General features: G+C 31.6%; 1 protein-coding gene across 3 annotated transcripts in view; it reads left to right on the top strand.

The window, feature by feature from the left end:
- Window positions 1-14,063, top strand: part of LOC123671020 (zinc finger protein 711-like) — a 49,482-nt gene that overhangs the window by 13,994 nt on the left and 21,425 nt on the right. The window contains exon 1 of one of the 3 annotated variants that reach the window (XM_045604661.1): window positions 13,336-13,772. The exons of 1 other annotated variant lie outside the window; for it this stretch is intronic. In XM_045604661.1, the coding sequence (XP_045460617.1) occupies window positions 13,675-13,772 (98 nt within the window). In that variant the 5' untranslated portion in view covers window positions 13,336-13,674. Of the gene's footprint in view, window positions 1-13,335; window positions 13,773-14,063 lie in introns of those variants that run through there. One more of the 3 variants, XM_045604662.1, reaches the window with a different exon arrangement.

Genomic DNA, 14,063 nt, shown 5'->3' with positions numbered 1-14,063 from the left:
TTCCACAAACTATAAAACTACATTCTCTTTCGTGAGAATTTGAATCTATTGCGACAGAAGATGGAACTACAAAAGAGAACAGAAGCTTCATCTGATCATGTATTAAACAGATAGAAAAACTCCTTATAGATAATTCACAATTGGCTTTATTACTGGAAAAAGAGCCAAGTTAGTCAGATGACATTCAAAAATTTCCATGTGTTTTTGGAATATCTAAAATATACACTTTTACGACTGAAGAGTGCAAAAATATAAGTGACCTATCAGTTTTTGAAGAATTTGAGTGCAGTGCTGTTGAATTTATAATGAAGAAATCAAATCGTTGTGAAATCTTTCATACGAATAATTTCAACCATATATACCCTGTTATATTATCATAATATTATTTGTCGTTCAACTGAAACCTTGGAAATTAAGAGACTCTCAAACTTATAACCTGATTTCTCAAAAAGGTTCTACCTAGATATTAAATTTGCTTATGAGGTAACATAAGCCATGGGTATTCGAAAGGCAAGTCCATTCATTCTGTCTCTTTTCAGGTTGTTCATTTATAGCTATACTATATACATATATAAAATCAGTTCAAATTTTTCACTTGAATTACTAGTCAAAATGTTACAACAGAAATAAAATTTGAAGGATCATTCAGTATATGAAGAATTTTGACATGGCAGTTACTTTCGAAATTGGTATAAATTTTCCAGCAATTCAATGTAGGTATAAAATACTTTATACTTGCATCTTGAAATGAATTTTGCACTTTTTCAGTGTTCAATAATGAGATAATTATTAAATTGACTCAAGAGATTAACAGAGTATGCTTTATCAGGATTAGTTAATACTGCTAAAGACGTTAATAAACCTATTAATTTCTTATATGGTTCATCATTACAACTCTCTTTTGTTGAATCAAATTTCAATTAAGTTTTCAAAGGAGTTTTCATATGTTTACAATTAGACATGCTGAATTAACATACTTGAAGAATATAAACAATTACTATACTACCTTTTTCATAATTTCTAGTGATATTCATCCCTAAACATTTTTAGCTTTCCCTGAATTCTTTATGATGAAATTATCACTTAAATTTTCTATCAGATATATTCATTCAGAATTAACATTTGTTAAAACAAAAAAGTCATCCACGTACAATGCAACAACAGTTAGCAAGTTATTTTTTGATTTTATGTAAATACAATGCTCAATTGTTGATCTTTTTTAACTAATATCTGTCAAAATTTCATTTACTATATATATTGCCCTGTTCAATTTACTTCTGAGTAAAACCCAGAGCTACAAGCTTGCTCTATAACGTAACGAACCATCACGATTAAGCTTTAATTCAGCTGTCCTCCACTGAATCAGAATTATCTAGTGAAATTTCTATATCATCTCTTATCTATGATAACTACATCTCGACTGGTATTAATGAAATTGTTACCTGTATCCCTTTGATCATTCACCAGAACCCACAAAAATCATTTTTGTCCATATACCTTCAAGAAACAGAAGAGTATGCAAAATTCATCGATACAATTTTCAGATTCTAAAAACGCCTTAGTTCTTCAGGAATGTCCAATTGGTCTTTCAATATTATAAATTATGGAAAATAACCTACTATTAACCAAATTTTTAGATTTCAATTTTCTTAATATTTCTTAATAAATTATGAAATAGAAGAATAATTTGTTGCTCAACTGAAAAAAGTATTGATGAACCTCGGAAATGAGGGACTTCTTATAACCTGATTTCTCAAAGATGTTACTGATATTGTTACGATTGCTTGTAAGGCAACATTAGCCATGGGTTTTTGAAAGGTAGATCTATTCATTCTGCCCCTTTTTAGTTTATTATAGCTATACTGAATATTCCTAAAACAAAATTTCACTGTAGGTCTTTTCATAGATCTTATCGAATGATTATGTAAATTCAATATTTGTCAAAACTGAAAATAAACATTGAATGCAGTTTCTTTTTCAGGTAGTATTTCTATTGACTGATAATAACTCTCACATTTTGATTATGCATTCTTCCCAAATTTTTCAAAGAAGAAAGGAATTGACATTTCTAGAGAAATGAGAATTTCAGATTTCAAAATGTCTAATTACTACTTCAAATATATATACACCCTATATAATTGTTGATCAAATATTGTGTATTTCTTTACAAATTAGTTAATAATTTGAAGCTTTAATCTCAATTTTCAGACTTGAATTGGTCCAACATCTCTAGATACTTCTAATTGATATTCGACAAATAAATATCCTGTATAATTATTCATCCAAACGAAAATAATCCATCTTCTGAAAAGAAAAACAATGTTTACTATATAGAATTAATTTTAATAATGATTCAAAAGTGATGAAATTTTGCAGACTTACTTATTTTGGATCTTAGATCACGAATCCCCTTTCATAAATTCCTTAATCCAGCTAGTTTTTTTTTTAATTGTGAAATTGGCCTAATGAAGGTGAGGTTATCCACATTAATAGCTAGTTTTCTTGTATTTTATTAACTGATTCTCGTTAGAAATGATTAATTGATCACATTTCAAGCTTTCCCTGAAATAAAAATGCCTTTTTTTCGTCAAAATCGATGGTTTTATCGATTGTTTATATATGGCGGCGGCCATCATGTTTAATACGTAAAGTCTGTCAGATGCAGCGTTGCCAGGTCGACAAGCCTAAAATATCGTACCGCGTGTTTAAAATCATCGTATTTTATCGTACATATTATCGTATCCCACTGATTTTTATCGTACACATTCGAAATAAAGGAAATTTTTGCGAGAATATGACAATTTGTGGAAAAGGATGGAAAAACAAGCAATGTATCGATTAAGTAATATATTTTTTATTTAGACAAAACGGTTAATGAATAATTAATTAATTATCAGACAAGATCAGAGAACCTGTATTTTCCTATTCACAGATTGTCGGTATTTTCACTTTATTCAGAATACACCTTATTCTAATGTCTCTTATGGTTAAATTTTACTTCATGAATAGGATAGATAGTAGAGATGCGTACAGATTCGAAAATAAAACAAGAAATTTTTTAAGGAAATCGTGAAAGAATGGATCGAATTTTACTTATAACATCGTGAAAATTGTTTCTGTTATTTTTGTTTTCTTTTTTTAAAAAAAAATTACTCATTTTCATACAAGTTCTTTTCCCAAATAACTTAGAATATTGCAAAAAACATGCAATCGTCGACAAAGATGTAAAGGAAACCGAATAAAAAATACCCAAATACAAAATTCTTTGAATATGGGTGTTCGAGGTACTAGATACGTTTCGAAATTGAATCTGAAATACTAATGAAAAATACGTTTTTCGGAAATAATTCAAGGATCCTATTATTTAATGATACCTATACATATATTTAGGGTTGAAGTTTGTAAGTACGATTTCAAGTAACAAATTTATTTTGATAATTATATTTGACTTCAATAGTCTTTCTGAATTAAAATTAATGAATTTATTTAACATGCATTGTCATGTATTTCTTTTTCATATTAATTCAATTAAATATCTCTAGTGTGCTTTTTTGCAGATACGCACTTTTCAATTGAAATAGCAGTATATTTTTGATGGTCTTTGTTATGTGCTTTCAACAATTGAACATTTGCTCCCATATCCACATATTATAAAATAATATGAATCTAAATACTTGAATTGATTGGAAATACGAAGAAATATCTTCGAATATCTTCGTAAAAATTCTCTATAAAATAAGGGTCATCAAAAAAACGATTTTGTTGTGTGAAATGAATATATTCAAATCTGAAATATTCAGCCACTCAAATATGTCAATGAAATACCTGTTACGACAATTTTTTTTCACTAAATAGAATACCAAATATGAGATAATGGTATATTTTCAACTGAAGTTTGAACACCATCTGTTTTTAATGAGGCACCTACCCTTCGGATATTCCATGATTCTTTGTATTTATTTTCAACCGACAGCCAGAAAAGAAGTTTTATGATTTTATTATGTTTAAGTAGGTTCGTTCTTCTAGATCCACGTAGAACGTAGAACCCCAATGAACTATGAATTGATTCATCGGAACATTCTAAAGTCTAGACATTCGCAACCGTTTCGGTTAGATTTTTTAAAACTACTAAAATCTACCAAATGATTTCTTCCTACTAAAAACTTCATGAAAATGCGAAAACTCTACTGAAAAAGAAAATTTCTACTAAATCTGGCCATACTTAGTTTCATTATATTTTTAGTATCTATGGAAATTTCAACTCAAATGATAGGTACACTGAAATTATCGTACAAAACGCTATTATCGTACATGCGGTATCGTACATAGTACCGATCAGCAAATTATCGTACAAAACGATAATTATCGTACGAACGGCAACGCTGGTCAGATGCGAAATAATCTGCAACGTTGCCTGTATGCCAGATCTTCTTGATGGGATCGGTTTTTTACTTGGTGGAAATTCATATTAATAGATTGTTTGAGATTATGACGTATTATAAAACTGTATAGAAACTCATAATTTTCGCACAGCTATTCGAGCAGAAAATTCGGCAAGTTTATTTTCGAAATGAATAAATGGTAGTTCATATGGTGTTATTCTGGTTTTTTCGATATTGACATCGGATTCAGTTTAGTCCTCCTGAACATATACAGGGAGGGACATTGATGATGACGAGGACGCTGTGATTACAAGGTTTTCAAGGGGTTCACAGACCAAATTAGATTTTGTGTTATACTGGCCAATTGTCTTCTTTTTTTTTCATATGAAACAATAGATTTACTATTTTTTTTTAATTTCTACCTGAATGGCTAAAACCGTGGTAAGTAAATAAATATATTATAATATAACAAATACATAAGCGTACACATTTTTTTACCGAAATTTGAGTAAAACACTATAAAACACTGGTTATACATTTATGATTCGAAATATTGCCCATCGCTGGTCACTATACTTTCTCACATCTTTCGGGCAGCGTACGAAAAACTGGTCATCTTTTGAAGCGATCCACGAATCGATCCAAGTTTTTAATTCTTCATAAGATAGGAAGTGCTGGTCAGCCAGGCTGTGTGCTATTGATCGAAACAAGTGATAATCCGAGGGAGCAACGTCTGGAGAATACGTCAGGTGGGGTAGGAATTCCCATTTCAACCTTTTCAAGTATATCTTGACTTTCGCAACATGGAGTCGAGCATTGTCATGCAGTAAAATCCATTCATCTACTCTCTCGTCGTATTGCGGTGGTTTGTCTCTCAATGCTCGACACAAACGCATTGATTGCGTTCGATAACGATCGCCTGTGATCGTTTCAGTCGGTTTTAACAACTCATAATACACTACACCGAGCTGGCCCCACTAAATACTGAGCATGACCTTAGAACCGAGAATATTCGGTCTAGCCGTCGACGTGGAAGCATGGCCGGGATATCCGCATGATTTTATGTGCTTGGGATTATCGTAATGAACCCGTTTTTCGTCTCCAGTCCCAATCCGATGCAGAAATTCCTTCCGTCTTGGCCTCGAAAGCAGCTGTTCACAAACAAACAAACTCCGTTCAAACACCTCCCGGCTTCAACTCGTACGGCACCCACTTTTCTTGTTTCTGAATCATTCCTATGACTTTCAGGCGTTTTGAAATGGCTTGTAGTCCTAATGATCCTGTCAATTATTGTTGCGTTTGAAATGAGTCTTGATCAAGTATTGCCTCCAATTCTGCATCTTCAAAAACCTTCTCTCTTCCACCGCGATGCTGGTCTTCGACATCAAAATCACCATTCTTGAAGCGTTGAAACCACTCTCGGCACGTTCTTTCACTAATAGCGGCCTCACCATAGGTATTTGAGAGCATTCGATGAGCCTCAGCCGCAGATTTATTCATATTTCAGTAGAAAATTAAAACCTCCCTCAAATGACGAGAATTTGGCTCGTAAGCTGACATGGTTAATCGTGAATAACTTTATGATGCAGACACAAATTGACTAACATGTCGATGGCGTTATGTTCACAAATAACTAAACTTATTGTATGACATCTACGATATAATCATTTCGACTACCACTTACCGTTACAGCCAGCTATTGCAAAACGGCAGGACCAAAGTTGTACGCCTAAATCTAAAATTTCGGAATATGACATTGTTCAGCTAAAATATTTTCGAAGTTCAGGCGCTTCCGGTTATATAAGAATTAAAAAAATTTTTTTCAAAACAAACTTTTTCTTCATTTTATGTCTCAGATATTATCGAGATTTCCATTCTCAATTACTCTTCGCTAAAATTATTGTGTTAGTCCTCATAGTTTTCAAAATATCAAGGAAAAACCGTAAAAAAGAGAGAATTTCCTTAGTCATAATTACCTGAATTATTTTTACTGTGAATATCCTATGCCTATTTCAATTCACTTTCTCAAACTAAAATGATGTTGGAACATCGTGCATATCTTGAATTTGAGAAATATCATCACAGGGTGCCAAAAATTGTGAACAAAATTTGATCATAACTTTCGATTTTCAAATCAGAACCCTATTTTTTTGTGATTTCGCTGGATTCTACGGTAAAAAATAAGGGTAGTGTCCAAACGTGATTATGCTCTCAAATTCAATAATTCAAGAGTTATTTGAGATTTTATGAATTTATGTTATACGTAGGGTCAATTTTATTCGATCTGTTTCCAGACAGACTAGCAATAATACTCTATGACCATAGAAATTTAAATATCTAATTACTTTACATGTGACAGGTATTTTCATTATCAAAGCTTCACTAATTTGATTTCACGAATTGAATTTCCGATATTCAAATGACAAAATTCTGGATATACTTTTCTCTAATTCTGTGGTTATTCCGTTCATTCTTCCACATCTTGTAGAACAAAATCGTGCGAGAATATATCAGAAACGCACAGTTTTCATGGTTATATTTTATTATTCTATGTTGGCACTCCGAACTTTCCGCTACGGCTTTATCTGTCAATTCATCAAATTGCCTTAAAGAAATCAGTTCTGCCAACCAACATTTTTCAATGCAAAAATCACTAAATTATATTTATGGAAATATTTCATTAATTTCAATGAAAATGCAATGAATTAGAGAAAATAATGTATAATACTCGTACAGAAGGCTCATTCTACCACTCGTTCATTCCAAAACTCGCCACTTCGTGGCTCGTTTTTGAATTTTGAACTCGTGGAAGAATATCAATGCCTTCTGCACTTGTATTATAAATAACTATTTTCTAATTATGTGGCAAATCAGTTCTTTCCGGCACATTTTGTGGAACAAAATAGACTGGAACGGATTTATCTATTATTTGTCAAATTTGTGATACAGAAAACTGTTCTACCAACCAACATTTTTCAATGCAAAAATCACTAATAGATATTTATGGAAATTTCCGTCAATTTCAATAAAAAGGCAGTGAATTCGGGAACATAATGTTTAAAACTCGTACAGAAGGCTCATTCTACCACTCGGTCATTTTGAACTCTTGGAAGAATATCAATAAGTTCTGCACTTGTATTATAAATATCTTATTCCATATTCACGATGAATGCATTAGAATTATTGGTAGAACTCATCAAATTTTAAATCAGAAATTTCCTCATCTTCTTGAAAGGATGTTGCATACTTCATGAATATCCATTATACTGGATGGAGTACCTACCTAGAAGAAAAAAACCTCTACCTACCAAATGAAATAAAATCATGCAGGACTCCTGTGTGCCAATTCTATTCATATGAAAAAGCGGTAGAATACATTTTATGAATTCAGGAAAAAATCAGCGTGGTGATGAAAAGGGAGTAACAGAAAGTTTGAAACATCCTTCCGAATTATCTTCTCGTCAATTGGTGGTAAATGTGGATATTTCTGATTGAATGTTCGACAAGTTCTCGAAACAATTCTGTTGCATTCACCGTGGATATGGAATAGATCCAGAATTTCATTATTTGAATAACGGGGATTCATATCGTCAAATTATAATCTACTTTATTCAATAATGAGTACACCTGTCACTTTGAAATAATTGAATATTTGAAACGCACTCTAGAAACAGATTGAATGAAATTGACCCTACGTATAACATAAATCCATAAAATCTGGAATAACTCTTGAATTATTGAATTTGAGAGCATAATCATGTTTGAACACTACCCTTATTTTTACCGTAGAATTCAACGAAATCACAAAAAAATAGGGTTCTGATTTGAAAATCGAAAGTTATGATCAAATTTTGTTCACAATTTTTGGCACAATATTTGAAACACCCTGTGATGATATTTTTCAAATTCAAGATATGCACGATATTCCAACATCATTCTAGTTTGTGAAAATGAATTGAGTATACGCATAGGATATTCACAGTGAAAATAATTCACGTGATAGTGACTATGGAAATTCTCTCTTTTTTACGTTTTTTTCTTAATATTTTGAAAACTATGAGAACTAACGCAATAATTTCAGCAGAGAGTATTTGAGAATGGAAATCTTGATAATATCTGAAACATAAAATGAAAAAAAATATTTTTTTCGAAGAATTTTTTTTTTATTCTTGTATAACCGGAAGTGCCAGAACTTCTAAAATATTTTAGCTGAATAGGGCATCATGAACAATGTCATATTCTGAATTTTCAGATTTCAAATCGGCCCCGTTCTCCAGAAACGTCTAATACGCCTTCGAACTTGAAACACCCTGTATAAATATTCATATAAATATCTAAATATAAATATTTTTGAGAGGTTAAGCTCGATATCGGTGTAATCTGGGATTTGGTACCATAGAAAAACTCGAAACCCTTAACGGCGAACCCCCTCAAACTCAAGGCTAGGACCGCCCTTGATTTGTCGTCATGGAAAGTTATTTGCATCAAATATTTTCATGTGAGCAAGGGCGAAATGGTATGTTCTAGGAAAGAAGTCATATAGAATTCTACCCTAGAATCAGCATAAGATACCGAGTGAATCGTCTGAAATCAGCTAACGATACAAGGTTTCCGAAAAAAATCTTTCATTTTCTAGAGGGATACCCAGTGAAGGATCTACCGGCATAGTGACGGGGTCCAAGGGGCGGAGCCCCTTCGGCGAGCAGAGCGAGTAACCTAATATTATAGTAATGAATCAATACAATTAACTTTTTCATGGAATTTAGGTACATTTTCCGGTGTTTCAATTAAAATTTACTTGAAGAGTTTTGCGATTCAAAACATTTATTCTCGAAAAGTAGTACTATATGAAGTGCTGAATTTTTTCTCAAATTCGAGAACTCACAAAGGAGGATGGCTTCTGAACCGTTATGTTTTTGAAGGATCAAGCTACAAACCTAAAAAATAATTGCTAAAATCGGCCAAAGTATTCAAGGGAAAATGAACAATAAACTTCCGTAAATATTGTCGGTTTCCCTAAATTTACTTGTGTGTATATATATTTTTTGAAGATCCTGTATTATTTTTGAATGGTGATTGATTATTTTTTATTCCACAATGTTTTTCCACTCTGATGAAAATATTCAAAAATTCAGAGATTACTCGCAAATCAAAAACAAACATAATGATTTCTTCGAACAATAAGCAGTGGGTCGAAATTAATTTCAAATTAATAATGGTTCAAAATCAAACTGGTACGATATTTATATTATTTTTAATGAATGGAAAGATGGTACAAATAATCCTTGTGAAATATTTGGGTCACTTCAGATGCTGAGTTACCCAAACATAAAAGTGAAAATAATGGTTTTTAACGTCTGAAAATAATTATAAGAGAATAATATAACTTCAATAATAAGGATTACTTTTTCCGGATTTGAAAATTTTCTGATTGCCATTATAAATAAGTCTCTTATTAAAAAGCAAATTTGCAGGTAACAGATTATATGAAACATTCTTTCAAGTCCAAAAATGTTGAAATTGTGTTCTCTCCTAACATCCTAAATTTTCATTGTTCCTCTTAACAATAACTTATTAGATTCTAGTGTTCAGCTCGGTGTTCAGTATACAATTGACGGCAGCATACTGATGCTTTGAAGGCTGAAGATATAGATATTGTTGAACAGTACATTGATGAGAATGAAATAAGATCATCTATTGGATATGAAACAGAAATGAAGAGATATTATAGTTTCAATGAGAGAATTACTTTTGAAATTAAGCCATTGAGTAGTGAACATGGATGCTGTTTCTTTGAATAAACAAGAACTTGAATGTCTAGTATCATATGTATGAACATAAACAGGAGGGAGGACTTGAAATTCATATAAAGGCTGTTTATTTCGATAAACGTGACCATAGATGTCACCTGTGCAACTCTACTTCAGCCCATAAAAAGAACATCCAAAGGCATATTGATGAGAATATAGGAGTCATTTTTTCAACTAAAGCATACGGGTATACTTCAGTTAAGGAGGAAAGCCTCCAAAAGCATATATATATATATATATATATATATATATATATATATATATATATATATATATATATATTATTCAATCGAATGAAAAAAAAATAAATATCACCTATGTAAGTTTATTGCAAATGGTACCAGAATTGTCTTGTAAGAAATGAGGAACTACCTCTAGTACCTGATAATATTGACGATTCAGAATTGAATAATTTGATTGTGACGGCAAATGTACCTGATGTACCTACCTCTCAACAATCAGACTGTGAATATCAACGCTTGCAGAACATATTGAATTAATAGTAACATTTTCAAATAATAAAATAGATGATTTTTATTTTAATGAAGTTGTGAATAACAATGATTAATCATTTCTTAATTTTGAACAGTCACTTTTTGAGAGGGATAAGGAGCCATAAAATATGCTGAACAGAATTAATTAACTGTTATTTTTTCAAATTAATACATAAGCAATATTCAAAAGATATAATAGATAATTATCATAAAAAGATACATTTCAGATTAATCGAAACCATATCAGTTTTTAGTATTCTGTGTTAAGTATTCTCTAAATAATCTCTGATCGGATGTAGTTCAATTCAAACAACCTGCTAATTAGGTTCCATCGTATGTTCACAGATGCCATTAAGATCGTTTTCATAGGTTTTGTGAGCAGACAAACCAGTGTTGCCAGAAGTGATGAATTTTCTTCAATATGCAGAGTTTTCACCCCCAAAAAGAGCTAAAGAAGAAAAGGTGAACAATTTACGAAAACCGCTAAAACATGCAAAAAATTTGAAATTTACATATTTTGCTCTTTCATTCATTTCGTATGAGTTCTTACATCTTTCGGTAAAATTATTATGCTATGACTCCAAATTATTGGCAATTCAAACTCGGGGCTCGAGATTCTCTTTCGTCCAGAACTATACTTTTCGATTTCTTGTAGTTTTGACGTCTATGCTACCGATTTCGAGAAAAAATAATATCGAACTATTCTCCAGTAATCTTCAGGAAAATCCAAGTCATTACAAAGATCCAGTTTATAAGCTGTGATGAATAAATTAATTATGAGTTTTGGTACTTATTTACCCACTATGTGGCGAAGATTAAAAATGATTTCATGAAGTGAAATGAGCATTACCAAAAAGTAAGACTACAAGTAACACTCTGTATCTCGAAAATAAAGCGTTTGCGAGCTCATGCTTATTGGGGCTTTTTATTCTTAGAATTATCTGAGGAACCTCTTATTTTCCTTCGTAACTTCAATTTAGGAACACCTAATGGCCAATATAAGGTGAAAACAATCGAATTGGTAATAAAAAAATATTTGGAGTAATATTTGGTTCAAACTTCGTTATCAAACCTCTCTTTCTCACATTACATATATGAGTAAACGTTATCGTCAAAAAAATTTTTTCTCATTAACAACCCCCTCCCCGAAAAAAACAAAAGATCTACGCCCTTGTTGCTGTTTAGTAAAAAAAATAACAATTTTTTTAAGAGTAAGAAGTCTGTCGGGGTAAATGTCAGTTCTTTGCATTTTGAATGCGATAGAGTAATAAGATAGAAGTACCTAGATTAGGTTATTTTTTGCAAGGGAGTTTGTTTTATAATAGTGGGTGATAATTCTGAACTGAACCCTAAGGGAGACCTGGAAAAATCGCAGAAATGATGCAAAATTTGAGAAAAAATAATACAATCAGGTAGAATTATAGGGAGAAAGTGGATATATCCATAAGGTCCTCATAAAATGTGCATGAGTTGTTACATTTTGGACCAATGATTTCCCTAGAAAAATGCGGTGTTGAAATTAAATATATATTTTTGGCAATCTGTCGTATAGTTGAATATATTATTCTTATTGAATATTAGGTGAAAGTGTAAAAGTAGCTATAGCTAAACTTCCACCTGATAAAAAAGGTTATTATTATTATTATATTCTTAGACCATCTGAAATCTGCTGGAACCGGCAACAAAGCGCACATAGTTTTCGATTTGAGTCGTTCGCGTTGTTAGTATGTGAATTCATCACGACCGACAATTGACACTTCAAAACAAAATAAATATTAATTCTAAAGGTTTATCGTATAGGTATATTGATGTTGGAAAATGCGTGAAATATCAATGATAGTGAATTTCGGTCGAATATCCATAATAAAACAAAAATCAACGGCGTATAAGTGAAATAAATGGAGTGACCTTGGCGAAAAATTATTTATTTATTTTTTTTGACAAACAATATGCGACAAAATTTGTTGTGTACGAATTCGCATTTCACACCCCAAAATTAGTAAATCTGGAAAATTTAACCTTAGAGCGTTTTGTCCTTATCTACATAATTATCAATTGATGAACTGACTTCTAATAATATTTCTTTAGTGTCAGAAGAAAGAAAACATATAGAATAGGCACAACACTTTGAGACCCTCGATTGACGTCCAATTTTCTACGTCAAATTGGCAACTATCTTGGCAGATTGAAGAAAGCTTTTTGATGATATAAAGGTATTTTATTGGGAACTCCTACTACAACCGCAGTGATATGTTAGCGATATCTGAAACTTAGCAAATTTGTATGTACTTTACATTAAACATATGGAAGAAATGAAAGTGGATACACCTATAAGATTTTTGCCTTGACTGTAATTAAGTAGTCTTTTTTCACTGCCTCATCCACCATAGGCTAGGTCTGATGGCCATATTGAACTTATCAAAATTTCTTTCAACTTTACAGGAAAAATAATTCACACCAGCCCAATTCCTAATGATGATAATGAGTAGTCTTTCATTACAGTCTTCAAATAAACTACTTAAAGAGAAAAATTCATTTCAGAAAATTCATTTGAATATTTCAATCACTCAGTTCACAGAGCTTACGAAGAAGAACTGAATAAAGAAAACCTTCACTTGCGCTATCAAGCGCTAAATTCCACTTTAAAAACGTTCCATACATCAGAAAATTATATATGTATCATTTTTTATAGTTTGTACTTTTACCTATACGTTCTTATAACCATTCAATTTGAAGAGTTTTGTCAGAGTATTTCTATAAACATCTTGGCTTCAAGGATGAATTTAGTTGCAGCAGTAACTGTCGTATTTAGAATCAGAATAAATATTCAAAGATATAGGTAACCTGATATTATAACTGTCGAGACCGATAGCGGGATCTGGTGACATATTTCTATTTTCTATGAATACTTCAAATACCTGATTAATTTTTCGATTTGGCAACGTAGCTGCCAATTTCATGTGACAGATTCGAGGGTCTATTCTACATATGTACCCAGAAAAATATATGAGTATTCACAACAGAAGAGTTAAGACTGAATTAGAAAAAATGGGACAAGATGATGATAGGATATCATTTGACTATGAGTGAGTATTTATATCTGTTTTTTACAAAAAACCTTTAAAATATTTCATGAGTAAGGTATTTGAATGAACCCGCATTTTTCTTTTTTTTGTGTTATATATGTATAACCATAGTATAGTTCTTCATACTATGATACAACATTGGCAAAATTAGGAGAACGGAAAAAACGGAAAAACGAAAAAAAAGATCAACGAAGTTAGCAGTTCATTTTCTCTTGAACCCTTCGGTCGATTTTTAGCAATTATTTGATTCCCCAGGAACATACTTGTTTGAAATCCTTAGCTACTTGTTTG

Source organism: Harmonia axyridis, chromosome 1, assembly GCF_914767665.1.
Source record: "Harmonia axyridis chromosome 1, icHarAxyr1.1, whole genome shotgun sequence".
Lineage (NCBI taxonomy): Eukaryota > Metazoa > Arthropoda > Insecta > Coleoptera > Coccinellidae > Harmonia > Harmonia axyridis.
Note: the sequence above shows the minus strand (reverse complement) of the source record. Positions and strands in the feature narration are given on the sequence as shown.